Raw genomic sequence first — 19,790 nt, 5'->3', positions numbered from 1 at the left:
AGACGCTCAGCCTGCTAGCAGACTGTGATTGGCTAATAGTTGAAGACGATAACTTCACAAATCCAATTGTTGCAAGCTACATCAGTGACTATAAATCAGGGTCAGTTATTTTTAAAGCATTCCTTTAAGGTCAATTTTTTTAAAAGCATCCTATATTTTCAAAAAAGAACTGAACACCCGGGTCGAATTATTGTCAAATAAATACTGCAAGAAATGCGGTGAATACCGGTGAAAAACAAATTTTTCACCGCAAATTGCTCGCATCATTCAGAGCTAAAAACCGCAATTCGTACAACCATTCATCGGATTCACCGGAATTTTACATATTAAGGCAATTTCTTGAGTTGACGCCTAAACGCGGGCGGCGCATTTTCTAGCTATAGATATAGTTCTTGGTAAGTCTGGATTTTTCTCTGTCAATAGAAACCTCAGAGATCGACTCTGGAGTGTTCTCTTAGCAGCCTTGTATTTGACATGATCAGACTCTGAATCAGGCCTGGGACCTTGCCTGATTTTTTTCTGAATCAGGCCTGATGGTCTCTGGAGGTTCAGTACGGGTTATCATATCAGGCCTAATCTTTCTTAGTTATCTTGCAAAGAACTTGAAAGCTAGTATACATCTTGATAATATCTTGCCATGTAACATGACAAAATCTTGTCCCAATTAGCCATGTTTTAGATGTTACTTAGCTAAGGTTAATCAGGTTTATTACAAAAAATTCTTTGAGCCGGTTAATAATTGGTGTTTGAGCTATTAAATTTGGACAATTCCAGAGAGGAATATTACTTAATAATTTATTTTAAACTAAGTCACTGCTGAAGTTTTGTTTGGTACCTTAAATAGTCAACTAAACAAAGCATATTCGCAGAAGTGTGGCGTTTATTGATCAAAGTGAACACATTGTCACATAATTTATTTGTAACATCGAAACGCATCACCGAATCCACACTTAAAGGATATAATTTGTACTTTGGAAATATGCTAGGGTTTGGCAGCAAGGCATATATGACGAAAAAGGAGACTCGGTAATAAGTGTTCGCACATAATGTTCCGATCCCGCTCATCCACATTTTTGGAATTATTGTCTACCAAATGAGGAATAGATAGAAAATCCCCAAAATTTCAAGTACTTTTCAAAAATGGTGTATGAACAAAAAAATTGCCTCGAAAGCAAAGAATTTAGTGGAACTAAAAATTCTCCATTAGCCTGCTGGGATCCGCCATTTTTAAGAAAGCGAGTCAAGAAGACCAACAAAATCAAACAACAACAACAAACATTATTACATCCAAAATCTAATGTCCAGTTTTTTTAAAAAAGTAGCAAAATCAAAATAGCCTCAAATAAAACTTAAACTAAACAAAACAACTTGTATTTCACAAGAAAAGACATGAGATCACTTCACATTTGGTATAGGTAACAGTTATACAAAAGAGAACAAAATACCAAACTAAAAAAATCGCTTGTCTTTTAGAAAACAATTAATATAAAAGTAATGAAATCCATTAGAACTGCAAATATCCAACAGGTTTATGATGACCTATGCCTCTACAGGAGGGCTTGAAGACCTGTCATTGTTCAATTTTTTAAGAGATTAAAAAAGGAACATTTAAAATAGAAAACAAAAAAAATTCAAAATAAACTTGCGAGAAAATGCTGTCGAAGCCGTGCAGCCATATTTGCGCTTCAAATTATATTTGATTGCGCCTTCATCGAACGCCAATTATATGGTATGTGACCTATCAATAATGAAATTAGGTGACAAGTTGACTAAAAGGAGTAGAAATGGCAAAATTAAGAAACAATTTTGTATTTTCCTAAAAAAATTATCTTCAAAGTCATAAAAACCACTAGCTACAAAATGGAACGATTAATTATGTTCGTTTATTTGTCCAAAAGTAGCCCTCGAGACCTGAAGTATTTCATAATTTGACTTATGTATACAAAAAACGTCAAATATAGACAATAAGCAAAAAACAAATTTGCATTTTGTGTGCGAAAAACTCTCAGCGATCTACAAAGCAGAACATTATTTCCTTTATTTTTTCACTAAAAAACACTGAGATATGTCATTATTCAGGAAACTTCATACGACTAAAAACAAATCAAAAACCAAAGTTAACGATAAAACTAAAAAAAATTAAAAGAATTCTTCGAGAAATCTGATTATGAGGACGTTAAACTCATAATCTATACATTCAAAGATTCTCATATGTTCAAATGTACTTTATTTTTAACGCCAATTATGTGGTTTGTGATCTGTTTATAATATGATAATGTAACAACATGAGAAAAATGGGCAAATGGCTAAATATCAAAACACATGTGAAATCTAGTAGTATCAAAGCCAGCAAATCATAATTTAACGCATATAAGAACAATAGAAACTCAGTTTCCTTTTTAAAAAACAAAGAAGCGTTCTCTCTTTGCTGACACTAAGCTAGAAGACGAAATTAAGAGAAAAACAGGGGTAAATTTCAATAAGCCATTGTTCATTTTGAAACTCAAACATTTTTAAAACCAAAATGACCATAAGCTTTCGAGTAAAAAGAAAACACGATACATTATTTTTGAACAACTTAGGAAGTCAAGTAGACACACCAACAGTGAGCTTTGATTTGAATTGTTCTGTCCTGTAATTTATATAAAAAGACTGATAAACTTTTTATAAAAGACCGACTGATTACAATACAACTTATTTTTTGGACTGTAACAGTCCAAGATTGGAACAAATTAGCTTTGCTATTGCTCTTTGTTCATTCACAACAATTAATTTTTTGGAAAGAATGTTATATATATATATATATATATATTTGTGAATAAAAAATGAATAGAGATAATTTGTTAGTATAATTTGTTAGTTAAAGATGAAGGCAGCACTTTTGATAATCAGCGAGTGAAGTTAGCAAGAAACAGTGCAATTTTAATTACAGGGTGCTCTAACGGGAAGAGAAAGTAGTACTAGCCCCTTTGGAGGTTAGAAAAGTTGTGTTGTTGGCTTTGAGGTTTGTAAATACGTCAAATTCAATCAAATTGAGCGAAATAAGCTTTTTTTCCTATTTGTGATGAAAAGGGCTGATATTTGAAATATCTGGCCAAAAAATTTAGCCAGAAAAGCTGAATCAAAATAGTCAACAATGGTTTTTAGTTTTTAAAACTAAAATAAACAACGCCAATGTTAATTTAACACACTTTAGCAAAATTGACAAATTTTTTGGCAAAACAGCCTGAAAATCCTTTCCTTAATTCCGTTTTTTTCGCTGGACGGGGATTTTTCATTGATACCACTCACAACTCTCTACGATGAATGTACCGATCAGTCAAATATCGGAATGCATCGACGGCATGTATATATATATATATATATATATATATATATATATATATATAATATATATATACATATATATATATATATATATATATATATATATATATATATATATATATATATATATGTATATGCCGTCGATGTATTCCAACATTTGACAGATCGATATATTCATCGTAGAGAATGGTATATTCATCGGTATATTCATCGTTGTGAGTGGTATCATTGAAAAGTCCCCGTCCAGTGAAAAATATGGAATTAAATACATTTTCTATATGTATTTTTTTTTAATATTTTTATAAACACGTTTTTCTTTATACTACATTTGATATTTGTATATACATATATATATATATATATATATATATATATATATATATAAAGAAATATATTTATATATATATATATATATATATATATATATATATATATATATATATATATATATACATATATATATATAAAATCTATATCTATATCTGTATCTATATCATCAGATACCAATCTATATATATATATATATATATATATATATATATATATGTATCTATATCTATATCTATATCTGTATCTATTCTTCATCGCTGTATCGGTTCTTCGTCAACATTAACCAAAGTATTATAAGGTTATGGATTGAAGTTTACTTGCTATTATTAACAAGGAATAACTCAAAATCAAGGTTTTGGAATTTTTGGGGTTCACAAGTTATTAAAAGGTTAAGTGATAGCCGATTAAATGCTCACTTGATCTTTGACCAGAATTCCGTTCGTTTTAGCGAATATTTTGAGCCCATTTCAACCGTGCATGCTTTAAGACATCATAGATAGTTACGTCATGGAATATTTGAGATTGATGTCGGTCCCCTTCAAATGGGAGCAGAGCAGAGCTTTCCTGGCACAAATTTTAGCCAAGAATTTTCGCCAAAATATAACTCAATATTCTATTTCAATGAAATTAATCACTTGTAGCATCACTAAGTATTTTTGCTACCTAATAAGAGGTGGAAATAGCCAATACAATTTATCTGTACTATTATTTGCGTGAAGAGATAAATAGAACATAGATGGTAACATTCTAACCAGGAGAACAAAACAGACTATATTATAGCACAAATTTCTGCTTTCTGTATGAACTAATATACTTGTTTTTACTAGCTTTATCTGTGGCTGAATAAATCCTTACGTGGTACATGCGATCGAATCCTTTCAGGGTTAAGATCGCATAGGAATCTTCTCAGAACCGGACCATCACATGGACAGCTGAATGCAATTGCTGTTTCGTTTCGATTCCTCAAACAAATACACTCACCACTTTGGAGGTCAATTTCGTTTTTTGTCGAGTTTACCAAGCTAATTATTTCCGTCTCGCCTTCTTTTGGAGAATAGGTAAAATTCCCAATTTCCGAATCGTATTTTACACTTGTAAACGTTGTCATATTTTCATTATCTTCTAAAATTGATCTCCCTAAGTCAGTACGATCACCTACTATGTTTCCAAAAAGTATTCCTCCGTATTCTGTTGCGCAGTGTTGTTCGGCTTCTATTGTATTATTTACTAAAAGAGTGTCGTTGTATTTCACCCATAATAACAGAAGATAAAAATCAGGCCCGCACTGCAACCCACCGTGGGCTCTGTAAATATTCTCGTACTCGAGGACAAACAGCCCATTCTGGAATTCGCCGGGGTCCTCAATTGCGTCCATTAACAAAAGTCGTCGTCCGTACACGCAATCAGTTCTTTTCAGGTTTATTTGGCAATTTCCAGCGTTCAAATCGTCAATAATGCTCTGATTTTTACCGTTTTCAATGCAACTAGGGTAGTAATGTTTTTGCATGCCAACGTATGAGCAGTATTTGTGGTAAACAAGATCTAATGTTACCCTATCTACGTGACCAGGGTTCCAGATATCAACCGAGTTCAAAAAACAGCCATGAACACAAATATTGAAAGACAAACATTTCGGTGTTCGGGCGCAAAATGATGCACATTGTCGGTCCGTTTTGAGTTTGAGGTCGTATTTCATTGGCTCGACCGGAAGTTGAAAGTTTTTGAAGCTATGGGTGAACATATTCACACGGACTGCTAGCTCTACCTGACCAAACTGCGTCGACGAGGAGAAATTTTCAAGCAAAATTGGAACTGCAATTGCAGTAAGAATTAAATAAAAACTCATTAAAGTGTTTGGTAAAGTAACCTAATGTTGAATCTTAAAAGAATCAGATGGAAAAATCGATTTGAAGATGAATTGATTGATTCAACATCTTTTGTTTTGTTTTTGTCGAGGCACTCTTTTGGTCAATTCTTGCTAACGCTTTGAAATGCAAGCAGCTATGGGATAGGAATCTTTAATTTATTGGTATTGAGTTCTTCTTATTGATCCATATACCTGAGCCAAGTAAGGAATTGTTTGCATGGTAGGGGGTATATATTGAAGATCAGTATTAATTTTTGATGGTTGAAACAGTAGCAGTTCTACTAATAAAAGATACCGAAAAGCGTGCAATTGTCATGAATTATTTTGGATATTTCGAGCAAGACAACCAATATTAAAGAATTTTAAAAAGCTCAATCTCAATTCAAAGTTCTTTCAGTTGATTTTTAGGTTTTCGAAGTTCAATGGTACTTGACAGATATTGCACGTTAAGGGAATATACGCTAAAAATCAATCGATACAGTTTCTCTATGATAAACAATGCACGAATATTTCAGTAAGTTCAGCTCGGAGACCTGACGTACATAATAACGCTCTGAAAAGAGCTGTAATCAAATTGCAATCAACTTATTTAATAGTCATAATTTAATTGAACAATTTCAACACGTTCCTTTTAAATAAATGATCATAAAAAGCGCCAGCACACCGACACGTAACATGAAACAAAGCCCACAGAGTAGGAATTTTTTAATCAGAATCAGCTCATGCGAAGCTATGTGTGCCCACTCTATTCGATTCAAGATGTTAATCTTGCAAGAATCTTGCAAGATCTTGCAAGATTAACAACAGATTTTGCAGATTTTTTCCTTCCTTAACCGATCCTAAACAAAAAAGCGCCTAAAAAGGCGCGGAAGTCCATTCCTATCCAAGTTTTGTAACAAGAAACAACGTTCCTATGCTAGTACTAAGTCTTATGAGAAGAAACTCAGGAAAACAGAAGAAATTTTAATTTAAAGAACAACACAACAAAATTAATAAATACGTCACATTGATCCAATTCTAGCACATCCCATTAAACCAAAAACCAATCTAGCACAAGAAAACAACAGGCAACAGACAACTCCCTTCGCTGATCTTCTTTTTTCATTTTGCATTGAATTTTTTTCAAACAATTTTTATTTCCTTACAACTTAATACACTTTGCCAAGATATGCAAGGTATTAGCTTCGAATGGCCAAAGTTGACTCTTCCTGCCCATGCCCTTATACAAAATTTTTTCTTGGTCTAACTTAACAGGTCTTGATACACCAAACCATTTGCCTGACACGACATTAACATAACTTGTCCTAAAGAAAACAGGGAACAAAATGTTTCTTTAAAGTTATTATGTGTAATTTTATCCCCGCAGCTTCTAATCCCCAGAACGGAAGAAAACAGGCAAAGGAAGAATCCAGAAAAAAAATATTGGAAGTCGCAGGACGATTTGTTGATTGATGAATCGACTACAGATATTTAAATTTGAGATGTCTACAGGTAATTGAGACATCTTTAAAAAGGATACTAATGATCGCATTTAAAAATAATTACGTCCAAAAATCTATTTTCAACCAGCATAATTCCTTGCTTTTTCTAGGATTTAAATTCTCAGTTGACTATTTTTTGCATGGGTATTTTTCCTTCCTTGAACAATCTTTCTAATTCATCCGGCTCCTCGTTTTACGAACCACAAAAACTTAGAACGCCTTGGCGTGATCCTGGAAACCTTTTTTTCTTGTCTATCTCATTGAAATCTTATTTCCTGAATTTCTCGCAAAGAAGTTACGAATTTCTGCATATCTTGATTAATCCATGCCTTAAACTTATAACTATACAAATATACTCTTAGTATTTATCAAATAGATTATGTTTCTAGTCGAGTGTTTCAATTTTAGTTTCACTAGGTTCCTCAATCTTACCCCCCCAGTGATACATGACTTTTCCAGCTTAATTTCAAAATGAATATACAAAATTTGAAAATGAATATATATATATATATATATATGTATATATATATATATATATTTATATATATATATATATATATATATATATATATATATATATAAGCGAAGCCGGTTTTTCCTTCAGTCAAATTTCCACTTCTTTAATGCATCGTAGACAAAAAATATCATTTTGTAGTCAAGCGAGGTTGATATTGATTTTTTATGAAAGCAAACGCAATTTTGGCACAAAATAAGGTTGAAGGAAAACTTGATAAAGAGTAAAAGTTGGACGTTCAGGGGGGCAAAATTTTTAAATTACTGAACAATTATTTTAAATTAGTTTTTAATTATGCAATTGGTATAAATGGGATGAAAAAAACTTTTGAAAATAAAACAAATGCAAAAATTCGTTATAAATAAAAATAACAATATAAAAACAGAAAAACAGCTTACTTTTTTATAAAGGGTGCATTTTAGGTTTCAATTTTCTGTATTTCAGAGATTTTTGATGCAACCAAAAAAACTAAAAAAATGAATTGTAGTAACTAGAAAAAAACTTTAGGAGACTTTAATAAAGGAACAAGAAAAAGCTTTCAGCGTTCAGCTTTTCATTTTTACTCCTAAATAAGATTTTGAAACTATATATTACCTTGTATTTTAACTCTCTCGCTTTATAGCCCAAAAGCTTACAAAATATTGTTCCCAAAATTTTCCAAAATATTCCAAAATATTCCAAAAATTTTGTTCTAGAGAACAGGCAGAGACCAAACAAATTTGAAATATTTCATTCCTCTTTTTGTTGGTTTTATTGTAGACTATTTGATTTAATGGAAAAGATAGTTTAAAGTAAACCGTTTTGCGTAGTTTAAAATAAAACTGACATGATTGAAGAATAACTTAAATTGTCAATTATGTCAATTATGGGATACTTGAGACAGAAATAACAGAAAAATTAATTTTTCAGAATAAAATGAAAGACAAATGTTTCTCTTCTCAGTTTCCGATGTTTTAAGTGACCATCAAATTGAAATTTAATTTAAATTAAACTTCAGTTGACTAGAAATTTCAATTAGCAACAAGTTTGAAGAAAATAAAAGTATAATTTAGCTTCATAAAAATAGAAAATTCACATCAGGAATTTTTTTTGTAAAAGTAGAACAGCAATATTCTCTTTGAAGTTTTTGCAAGTTTTTACGCAAAACCTTGTAGCATTGCTTTCTTGGTTTTAGGCTATTCCATTAGAATTGTTTCGTGAGACATTTGAATGCATAAGAATAGAAAACTCAACCACAAGAGAAAAGAACAAGAAATGCTTTTTTTAATCAAGAATCCTGAATTCAGAGACATAAACTGCCTTTGATGTTTGTGTTCTTCAGTTGATCTCATGCTGAATAGCAGATCAATTTAACAGAAATTTTGTAGGGTTACTGCATATGTTTTCATATAAAACAATCAAAACAGGTAAAGTCTCGTTGAGTTAAAAAGAACATATTTTCTAAATTACTGCTGAATAGTAACCAAAACTACGTCTTTGCAATATATCATTCCTCTTTTTAGGAGGAGAAGCCGTGTAAAGTGAACAGAAGTCTTACGGACGTGTTTGGTCACGTTCAAAATTTTCATTTGCTTAAATAGCTCAGAATCTCCAAAATTTCAACTTGTTCTCTTTCTAAATTCTATGTAAAGTTCTTTTCCTTTTTTGGTCCGCTGAAATTTAGAATTTTCCTTCCTGTGTTAATAACATTAGCAAATTAAAGAAAAAATTTTGATTTTTAAAAGTCAATAATGATTATTTTTTTGTCAATCTGAAGTCAATCTTGTTCATAGCGAAACTCAAAATATCAACTAGAGAAGGGTGGAAAAATTATACGAATTCACTGCACAAAATTAAGAGAAATTACTTCATGGCCTTTGCAAAAACTGAAAACCCTTGAGCAATGATACACACCAGTTTCATTCATTTCGGCATTTCTTTTCAGCCAACTTACATATGTCTCTCAGAATTCACGAGATCCAGTATTCCGTGGCATGAGACAACGGAACAAAGCTTTACAGATTATCAGAAGCAACCCAAAGTATCTTGAAGAGGGAGCTAAAGGTGTAGTCTACTTTGCCGATGACGATAACTCGTACGACTTCCGATTTTTGGACTCACTTCGCTTTACTAAAGGGATCTCAATGTTTAACGTTGGGCTCATTTCCAATAAGACTTTCGAGGGACCCATTGTTGAAAACAACAGGGTATGTATCACATTCTCTTGAGGCTAGAATAAATATGAAAATTTTTCTTCAGTTAAAAATCTTTATATAATAATGCGCTTTGGGTTTGACCGTATTTATAATCCATAAAGGTAAAAAAATATGACGCTTTTGTATCAAAATAACGGTCCTTATTTGGTACACCGAGATCATTTAAAAAGTGTGTTCTAAAACTTCTCTCTTGCGGCTTATGGTGATAAGTTGTCATAAAAGTGGACTTTCAAATTTTAGCATTAAATTCGCATAAACAGGTGTTGCAAAATTTAAGTTGCAAAATCGAACTGCTTTTCAGCCGAACTCAAAATTATTGATGATCGTACGGAACAACGTTTGACTAATTACTTTATGTTTCACTGAGACAAGATTGGAGTTTGAAACAGCAGAAAGAAAAATGACCTGAATATAGTAGTTTTTTCAGAATGCTGCTTTCCTTGAGGTCGGGACTTCACAAGGAATGTAATTGATTTCATTTCCAAATTTTTATAACAATTTCCAAATCTAAACAATTACAAATCTGAACTCATCGCATCTTGATTTTATCTTTTTCATTGTAAATTTTTAGGCTATTGATACTTTACAGTGCTCGATGTGTTTACAGGGTCAAAAATAAGGATGAGTATATATCATTTTTAGTTTCACAATAAACGTGTTAAATTAATTCTGCACACTTTATTCCAAATAATGCGCTTTTTTATAGCCCGTTAATGTACGTAAAAGGGCACTTGTGCTTCGGGAGCGTAAAACCTTACTCCAGAGTGCTGACAAAATTTGTAAGAAATCGTCAGTATGATCTGTTTCAATTGAATTAACGCCTCAGCATGTTTGGTTTTGTCGGTATCATTGGTTTCACTTGCATTAATTAATTGTATCGGTATGTTCGGTTTTGACGGTAAAGAAATCGTTGGTGTATATAATAAAAAAAGCGTTTTGATGAAATAGAACTTTTTTCTAGCTCTCGAGACACGTGGGACTTGATATAAAAGCCTCATCGCCAAACATAGGATTAAATTATCCGCTTGAGTATGATAAAACATGCTTGTATTGATGACTGCTAATAGGAAATCGAATTGTTGAATAAAATCATCACAAGTGATACGTTGGCTATTATCGCACCGGTTACAATGGCATATTGGATGTTTTGACATCGTGGAAAATGTTATATAACTACTTAAAACCAATAATACCGACAAGTTCTTAGCTTTTAAACCAAACACTAACATACCCACGAATTTCTGCGTTTCAAAAGCTAACAAACGTACATTACTGCAGAAAACGGTGAGGGCTTTCGAGTTTTTCTCCAACAAAAATCGAAATAACGGCGATTTTTGTATGTTAAAAATCGACTATTACTGAAGTAGGAAAGTTTTCCCCCTAGTCTCCGGAGCAGATTAGATTGAATTAAATAATAGCCCTTCAGGTATGTACGTGATCACAGCCCGACCTTGAGATGATTGCACTGCTTTCCGTTATTATGTAGTTATTGGCACATTTGAGAGACGAGTAAACAAGGCGGCTCGTTAATGTGCGCTCGCACATGATGTTCCGACCCGAGCTCATCTACATTTTTACTTAATTGTCAACCAAATGAAGAAATAACAAAAATAAAAGTTTGAGTTTAAAACAATCGTTACACAACCTATCTACTAATTCAATTACAAAATACCATGCCATTTTACAGCGCCAATGAGATCTGACCTTAAAAAACTACGAGACAAAAAAAACAACAAAAAAAAAACAAAAACAAAAACTTCACGGCAAAAACTGAATATCTAAATTTAAAAGCACATAGTAACAACGTAAAATGCACTCAGATAAAACCTTAACTACTCAAATTTAATTTCGCCGTACTATACAAGGGACGGAAAGTTTTCTTAATGAGACTATGTTACAAGTCAACAAAGAGAACGATCAATGAGGCGAAATTCAAAAATTAATCAACATTTTTTAAACCAAGAAAATTCATACGTCTTAATAATCACTAGTTTTTAACTAAATAATCCTTGATAAAATACTAAAAATTACTACAAAACCAAAAGGCCTTGTTTTTGGGTAGTTTAAACCTTAGAAACGAACTAAAGAAAAACCTAAAAAAAATAGAAATGATTTGCTAAAACACAAACTTTTGCTACCATTAAAATCATTATCTATTATCTGATTATTATGTATTTTTAATTCAATTCTTATTTCTACATTTCTACTAATTCAACTGCAGGATTTATACTAAGAGATTAAATAAGTTTACTTCGGCCACATTTGTAAACCATTGGGATTTGTTACTACGCGATTGTTCTGAAAGAAGAGAAAGAGAAGCGCAAAAAATGACCACTCAAAAAACTTTTATAAGAATGCATATTGTCCAACAAACAAAACATCGGTGGCAAATAATATCTGTAGGTAGGTTATTTTTTGGAAGAATACAAATTGGATGTGACCTCTCATTGATGAAAATAAGTTACAATTTGACGAAAAGAACAACAAAAACTGAAAAGTTTGAAAAATGTTTGAAAAAGTATATCATAAATTTAAAGACTAAAGGCTATAAACTGACTAACTGATTTAAGTAACATCATTAATTCAATCCTCAATTACAAGAATAAGAGACTTGTCAGCAACTTACGGCTACCTAAAGAACAAAAACAGGCAAAAACAGCAATTTGAGGGAAAAAAATTGAGCGAGGAAAGCGTCGAAGGCAATAAAAAATAAAACTTTTCAATAAAAACTTTTTTATGTTCAATTAATTTCTTAACAGCAAGGGGATTCTTCTTTTTTTTTCAATATATTGTCAAAAAATCAAATATGAACAAATACATTAGAATAACGAAATTTTTGAGAAAACTCGTAGTATCAACGCCATTTATTTTACTAACTTTCAACAAAATCCACTAATTACGCTAAATATTGTCTCCATGGAACAGAAAGTTTGTTGGTCAATCATATTTGGTCAACACGACCATACAACAAGTTATTGAAGATGAAAACAACACCAAAAACAGGCAACAACGAAAAACTCATAAGTCATAAGTTCTTCTCTGAAAACATTATATATGATCCGTTGAACGTCTTTCCTAAACCAATGGGAACTATGGGTTTTAGGATAATGTAATAAGACTTCAAAAGGATCCAAAAATAAGAAAAAGTGCCCGAAAAAATGTGAAAATTAGAAGCATCGAAGTTTTTAAAGTAATAGGTAGAAGATATAACCGCTAATCAGATCACTTTTGGCTGCATTAGAAATAAACAGAGATCTTGTAAGTAATAAGATTGACTAAGAGTCAATGAAAAAAGTTTAGGATTGGTTAATGTTCAGAAAAATTTTCAAAAACCTTTTTTTAAAGTCTTAACAGCCATTAAACACAAAAGCATTTAACGGAGGTCAATAACTACTTTCAGAAATAACACAATGGCAGCAAAAAAATTGTTTGTCATATACATATATTCAAAGGAGATCAAAACAAGCCCTATGGCTATGAAAAGAACAACAAAATCAGGCAAAAACCAAAAATTCAGTAGAGAATTGCGAGAAGCAAATTTCGAAGCCATTTAAACCATTAGCTTTTCTCTTAAAACTTTATCTGTGATCCACTGAATGTCTTTTCCGAGCCAATGTGATTAGAATAAAATTCGGATAATGTGTATAATATTTGGATAATGTGATAAGAGTTCAAAAGTAACCAATAATACGAAAATATCAAAAAAAAATTTTTATTAGTTTTGAATTTTTGTGTTATTGTAGTCATATAATCAATAGTTATAAGATAAAACCGCCAGCGAAATTTATCTTAAATTTAGTAGAAAGCAAGTGGGTTCTGTCAATACTGAAACTGACTAACAACTCACGAAAGTTTTGTGATTAGTTAATATTCAATAAAAATTTTCGAAAAATTGTTTTTAAATTCTTAACAGCCATTAAATTCAATAATTTTCAGCAGAAGTCAAAAAATACGCTCAAGTATGCTTCAATAGAGGAGTATGGGGTTGTTTGTCATGCATAGGTGATCAATAAGACATGACTATGAAAACAACAACAGAATCAGGCAAAAACCTAAAATTCATTAGGGAAGTGCGAGAAGAAAAGGTCGAAGCCATTTGAAACCATAAGTTTTTCTCTGGAAAATTTATCTGAGATTCACTGAATTTTTTTTTTGAAGCCAAAAAGAGCAGTCAGTTTTAGGATAATGTGTTAATATTTCAAAAGTAACCAATAATATTTTGAAATCTTGTGTCATTGAAGTCATATTATTAAAAGTTAGAAGATAAAACCGCCAACTAGATCAAATTGGGTTACAGTAGGACGAGAGAGTGTTCAGAGACTGACTTACCGTTCACGATAATAATTTAATGATTGGTTAACGTTCAAAAAAAATTTCGAAATATTATTTTTAAAGTCTTTAGATGTTGCTTTTGAATAGCCATTAGATGTTACTCACTCAAAGCACTAGATATGCTAACTTAATTCTCATTACGGAACTTATTGAACTGTTAGTCAATGAGTTCATACCATAGGACTCCAAAAAATTAGTAAAACCTCAAAAAGAAATTCAAAATTTCATTTAAAATTACGAAAACTCAGAGTCGAATTTAAAAAAACACGAACAATTCCTTAAATACGATTTTTTGTTAATTGGGCTTCATTTGACTGAAAAGGAGGTCTGTCATTAACGGAACCTCGATACGAAAAGTGACCTGTCTCTAGGTGACTTAAAAAAGCAAAATAAAAATAGAAAAATTTTATTAAAAAAAGAGCTCTCAAATAGATTTCAATTTTTTTTTGATATTGAAGCTCCCTATGAGATCTGAACTAGTCTTTTTTATTGCCTTTAGTCTATTAGGGACAAGAAATTGGTTCGTTTTGTGGCAAGAAATTTAAGTTTGAGGTACTAGTTCTATAGAAAATATCTTAATTTGAAGAAAAATCACACTAAAAGTGAACAAATATCCCGTGTTCACACAAAACTTCAATCCTCGATAAGTCCTCGAAAAAAACGGAAATCAAAAAAATCTTTTCAATTTGAATTCTACGTTGGACCAGCTTTTTAATGATACCACTCATTTTTCTCTGCGATGAATATATCGATTGGCCAAAATTGACTGAACAAAAAAAACCCATTTGAGTATATAGTTCCCCCCCCCCCCACAAGTGGGGTCGGAACAATTAAATCAAATTTGTACGCGAGATTCGTTATATAATCTTGATATTTTGACGAGGGCGTTTCAGAACCAATTTCGCTTGCGGGAGTATCATTGCCGCTTTTGAGGGATAATTACCATATAAAAGAAATGACAATGTTGCTCGTCCGTGATATGAAAAGAGAATCCGAGCGATATGTGAATTACGACAATTGAGATAATTGAAAGCTATTTTGCTTATTGGAATCCGGTTAATCTAAATGTGCCGTTATCTACATATCAAGAGACTGTAATGTGGGTTTTACTTTAGATTGTGGGGTTCAGGACTGTGTTTTATGAGAAACGCAAATTTTGCATCGACATGGCTGGTTTCGCCATCAACCTCAAGCTCTTCATCGAGTCACCCACTGTACAGTTTGTGGCCACTAAAAGAGTGAGTACAGTTCCTTTTTTCAGTTTTTGTGAAACTATTGCAACAGAATTTGTTTCCGAATTTCAACTTGTCAAATACAACTGTTCAAATACAAGTTGTAATTTTCTGCTTTCTCTTGACAGTGGCCTTAGAGCGTCTGCGATAGGAAAATATTGTGAACAACAAATAATAATATTAAATTGTTGTTATAAACATATGAATAAAATATTTCTCCTCGGAGCTTTTAAAAGATCAAAACTCAAGCCTAAAAGTGAAACTTTTATCTATATTGAAACATTAAAATTTTTCAGTTTTTGCTCGTGAAATAATCAATTCAAGCAGAGATTCTTTAGGAAGAAAAGCCCGTACGCTGAAATTCTATTTTAACGCACCTCTGTTAAAAAACGTCCAAAAAAGGCAAGTTGAAGGCTAAATTGGACAGGTGGAAATGAGTCGGCAATAAATAGGCCTCGGACATTAAGGGTTCTTTACCCATCACTAACCATTCGTTAACTAATGTATTTGTTGGTATGGATGATTTTTTTCTAAGATTATAAATAAAGGATTGTGATTGAGTTAATTGGGCTGTGATTAACTTTAAAATGGTTAAACTAGAAATTTACGCTTGGTCATCTAATTTGTGATCCAAATCTTGCACAAATTTTACTCGTTCAACTCGACTTTATGTCAAATTTTAATCAGTACTGATTCAGTGCAATTGCACGTCTTTGGATCATTACTGGATCAGAGCTCTAATCATGTCATTTATTAGACTTGGCACGTCTAAAATCAAGTCTTGTTAAGTCTTGGCAAGTCTTGAGTCAAGTCTTGGCCAAGACTTGAAAAGTCTTAAGCAAGCCTTGACATGTCTTCACAAGTCTTAAGACTTGAGATAAGACGTGATCAGTACTGATTTGTCAATTCAAGACGTGTATATCACTGGAGAAGTACTGCTCAAGACTTGAAATTCGTTCCAGACATTCTCATACCTCCGGTCGAGCGTGCTCAAAATGTAAACTTAGTTCTTTTTCCAACGCCCCCGCCCCCTCACCTCAATTGCGTTAGTCTGAATTGAAATTCTACAGTTTATCTTTTGGCTGGACGCGATCAAAATTATGTAAAACAGCTGCGTATATTTTGATACCTAACGGCCAAAAAATGGTGGTTTATTAGTCTAATTGTTCCAGGGTAACATGGAGAGCAACTTCCTGGAATCCTTCGGAATACCTTTGGATAAAATGGAGTACTTTCATGGTAAGCATGACGGTCTGTCATACAACACAACAGTTGTATACTTTGTCACCCGCATTCAGTTTCACGTAGAATATCGTAAATGAAAATACCCGGATTGTTTAATATAACCGGAACATTTTTGCTCATGAAAACTATCAGGTTATCCGAAGTAGTCTATGACTTATTTGTTTGCAAAAGGTTCAATTATTCCAGTATACTTAAGCCTGTCGGTGTGGTTCCGGATATTGCTCTTAACAACGTTGCTTTTGTGAACAAAGGGACAAAAGATCCATTATACAAAAATTAATCTCTTAAAGTTCCTTTTAATTACTTAGAAAACGATTTTTTTCAAGACTTATCTTATCGAAAGAATCAATCAAAGAAAGCCTAATTTGAAAACAATGGCTTTAATTGTCCTCACATTACTAACTGTGGATTAAGAAGGCAAGTTGAAAACTGCCCGTTTTCGATAAGATAACTCTTGAAAAAAATCGTTTTCTAAGTAATTAAGAGGAATTTTAAGAGATTAATTTTTGTATAATGGATCGTTTGTCCCTTTGTTCATAAAAGCCTAAATGCGCAAGTTCTGAGCAAGATTGTACCTTTTGCAACGTAAAGCTGGGATGACTTGTTTAATTTTTCTATGCGTACAAAAATTGGTGTTAAAAGTACGCTTGCGGCCATAATGATGACTGACCTTTAGTATGACTCGTTCACGTTAAAGAAAAAACCCAGAGAAAGACAAAAGCCGCGTAAAACATCCAATCGATCGTATGGCAGATCACAGTAGCCGAAGTGATTGGCCTCATGGCAAGATGAAAAAGGTCTTGGTTCGCTCACGGAGTAAATAACTATATCCCAATAACTATAATGAGCAAATTGAACATTTTTTTTGATGTTTTCGATACTCTTAATTTGTGCAAGTTCTTAACAAAAGTTTTTATTTTTAACGTCTGAGTATAAATTCTCACATTAATCACAATATGAAGCTTTGACAGAGTTCTGCGCGTCCCAAACGCAAGATAGTCTTCTGTAGCTTCAAAGAAGACCAACTCAAAAACATTAGGTTGTATTAATTTTACAAAAACCATTGAAAAACAACGCCTTTTGTTTCAAGTAACCGTTTTTGAAAAGCTGTTTTTGTATGTTTTATCGTTTTGATCCTTGTGAACCTACATTAAGTACTGAACACTTCATTTTAGCTATAATACTTCTTCTTGGAGTATTGTTTTCCAGACGATGCATTCATGCTATTCCTTTTTTCGCACAAAATTCCTGCTGCAAATTTGTCAAAAGTTCTCCGCCCTGTCAAATTTGGGGATGAGATTTGCCAAAAGGGGTTTTATATAATGGCACCAACCATGCACATCATTAGTTGTTTTTTTAAAAATCTTCTAGAGCAACTTCTTTTTTATACCACACTGTTATGAGAAGACGGTTCAACAACGGACATTTGACATAGTTTGATTGGAAGCTATGCAGAAAATGTATTTTTTTCAACAATTAAACTATCTAACGGCTTTGGATTTGTTACATAAGTTAGTGTTCCAACAAGAGCTTCGAAAAAATATCTGAATCCATTGATTTTTTAAGTACGGAAACAGTGGGCCACAGCACCGCGCGGTTTTCTGTTGTAAGCATTTTCAATCGCGATTCTCGTGTTCACCATAAAAACTTTTGGAGTAATTGGAAAAATCAGCCTGACAAGTTGAATCTGGACCAGTGCTCTTGAAAAACAACCACAACGGGAAATTCAAAATGAAGCAAATGTTCAAGGTCTGACAATCTGGAGCAATACTTTTTTTAGGCAAAAAAGATCTGCTGCAAGTTTTTCTTCCTGTTTTTTTCGGAAGGATAGCATACAAATTTTTAGGCAAAAAAATGAGGAAAAATACATGAAGTGTAAAGTGATTAGAAGGTTAAATGAAAAGTGTAAAGTGATCCGGGGGCAATAATATGGAGCCTTCGAGAACCGATTATATGAAAATTTCAGAAGTGCAACTTGGAAAAATACATCTTAGATAATTCAAGTGTCGGTTCGTGAGTTCAAGCATTGACGCTGTTTGCGTATTTTTCTTGAAGGCTACAATGATTTAAGTGAAAAAGTTTCAGTGGTAAATTGTGCACTTTTTTTGGTAATATGGCGATTATAGCATGCAATTTTTTCACCGATTATTGGAAAAAGTGACTTCTTTTGTAAATGAGAAATCCGTAACCAATGGCTTTGATGAGCTATCTCTTCGCGGCTCGAGTACACGTGTTCGCTTTTTTAGTTTAAATTTATATCCTTCAACTACCATTTATTCTCTGCTATGGAAGAGATGGTAAACCCAAAGTCGGCAGTTATCATACTGATTTCAGGATGCCAAAAAACAAGACATTTTCTACAGATTGATTTTGTTTTCTGAAATTTTTTCTTTATTAGGAACCAGTAGAGATAAATATCTCACAATTATGAGTAAAAAATTTTATGGGTGAAAAGTTTATTTTTTTATTTACACTAGAGTCATTACGCTGCTATGGTTAAGTTTACTAGCCGGAGTAGAAACGAACAAGTGCCCTTTTTTGCATCAGAATATAGAAATACTGCCTTTAGGCTCGGACGGAATCCACGTGTGGCACACTCAGACCAAGAAAACAAGTACTGACGGACCTCATTTGATGGTATTCCCCAAAAACCACACTGTGATTGACCTCAGAGAAAAAGACGGCAACCCAAACGGACCAAAAGTTCATCCGCGAAAGAATAACGAGAAGTTAACTACTCACCATGAAAACAGGAAAGATGAAAAAAGTAGCGATGAAGTAAGTAAAAGAAGCAAAAGAGAGAGACAGGATGACTTTAAACAGCAACTGCGGAGTCTGTCTACCAAGCAGATGTTGGAGGTCATCGAATTTTTGAAATACAAAACTGAAAAACAGGTCAAGATCCTGCACAACAAATCAACAAAAGCGCTACAACACAGACATTCAAACTTGTACAAAATAGAATCGGTGGATGGAAGTTCCGGTTTTTTAGATTCCTTAGGGACTCAATGAAACTTAACTTGATACACTGCCGAGACCTGCAATATTTTGATAAAACATGGAATATCTTATCAACATCTCGATTGATCAAAACATCTCGGGACAGATTTTGTGACTTATTCACGATAGATCTTAATTATTGTTGCTTAATCTTATAAATTCGTGCTAAATCTTATTTAACGTGCTTTATAAATTTTACAACTTGGTTCTCCTGCCTTGAAATTTGTTAATCTTTGTTGCTTATTATGCCAAGATTCTGCTTCCTGA

General features: G+C 32.6%; 1 protein-coding gene across 1 annotated transcript; it reads left to right on the top strand.

The window, feature by feature from the left end:
- Positions 1-6: 6 nt before the first annotated feature.
- LOC142346959 (galactosylgalactosylxylosylprotein 3-beta-glucuronosyltransferase 3-like) lies at positions 7-19,790 on the top strand. Its single transcript, XM_075398901.1, has 5 exons — positions 7-100; positions 9,444-9,705; positions 15,162-15,284; positions 16,451-16,517; positions 19,093-19,790. Exons 2-5 carry the CDS (start codon positions 9,493-9,495, stop codon positions 19,533-19,535), a joined length of 846 nt encoding a protein of 281 aa, XP_075255016.1. The 5' UTR covers positions 7-100; positions 9,444-9,492; the 3' UTR covers positions 19,536-19,790.

This window comes from Convolutriloba macropyga, chromosome 1 (genome assembly GCF_964194025.1).
Source record: "Convolutriloba macropyga chromosome 1, txConMacr16.3, whole genome shotgun sequence".
Classification (NCBI taxonomy): domain Eukaryota; kingdom Metazoa; phylum Xenacoelomorpha; order Acoela; family Convolutidae; genus Convolutriloba; species Convolutriloba macropyga.
This window is presented reverse-complemented; position numbering and strand designations above follow the sequence as displayed.

Bases quoted from the DNA above. Each gene is read 5' to 3' on its own strand.
- LOC142346959 (XM_075398901.1), top strand. From the start codon at position 9,493: ATGAGACAACGGAACAAAGCTTTACAGATTATCAGAAGCAACCCAAAG. The intron at 9,706-15,161 runs GTATGTATCACA...GTTTTACTTTAG, and splicing joins CCATTGTTGAAAACAACAGG to ATTGTGGGGTTCAGGACTGT. The intron at 16,518-19,092 runs GTAAGCATGACG...TACTGCCTTTAG, and splicing joins TAAAATGGAGTACTTTCATG to GCTCGGACGGAATCCACGTG.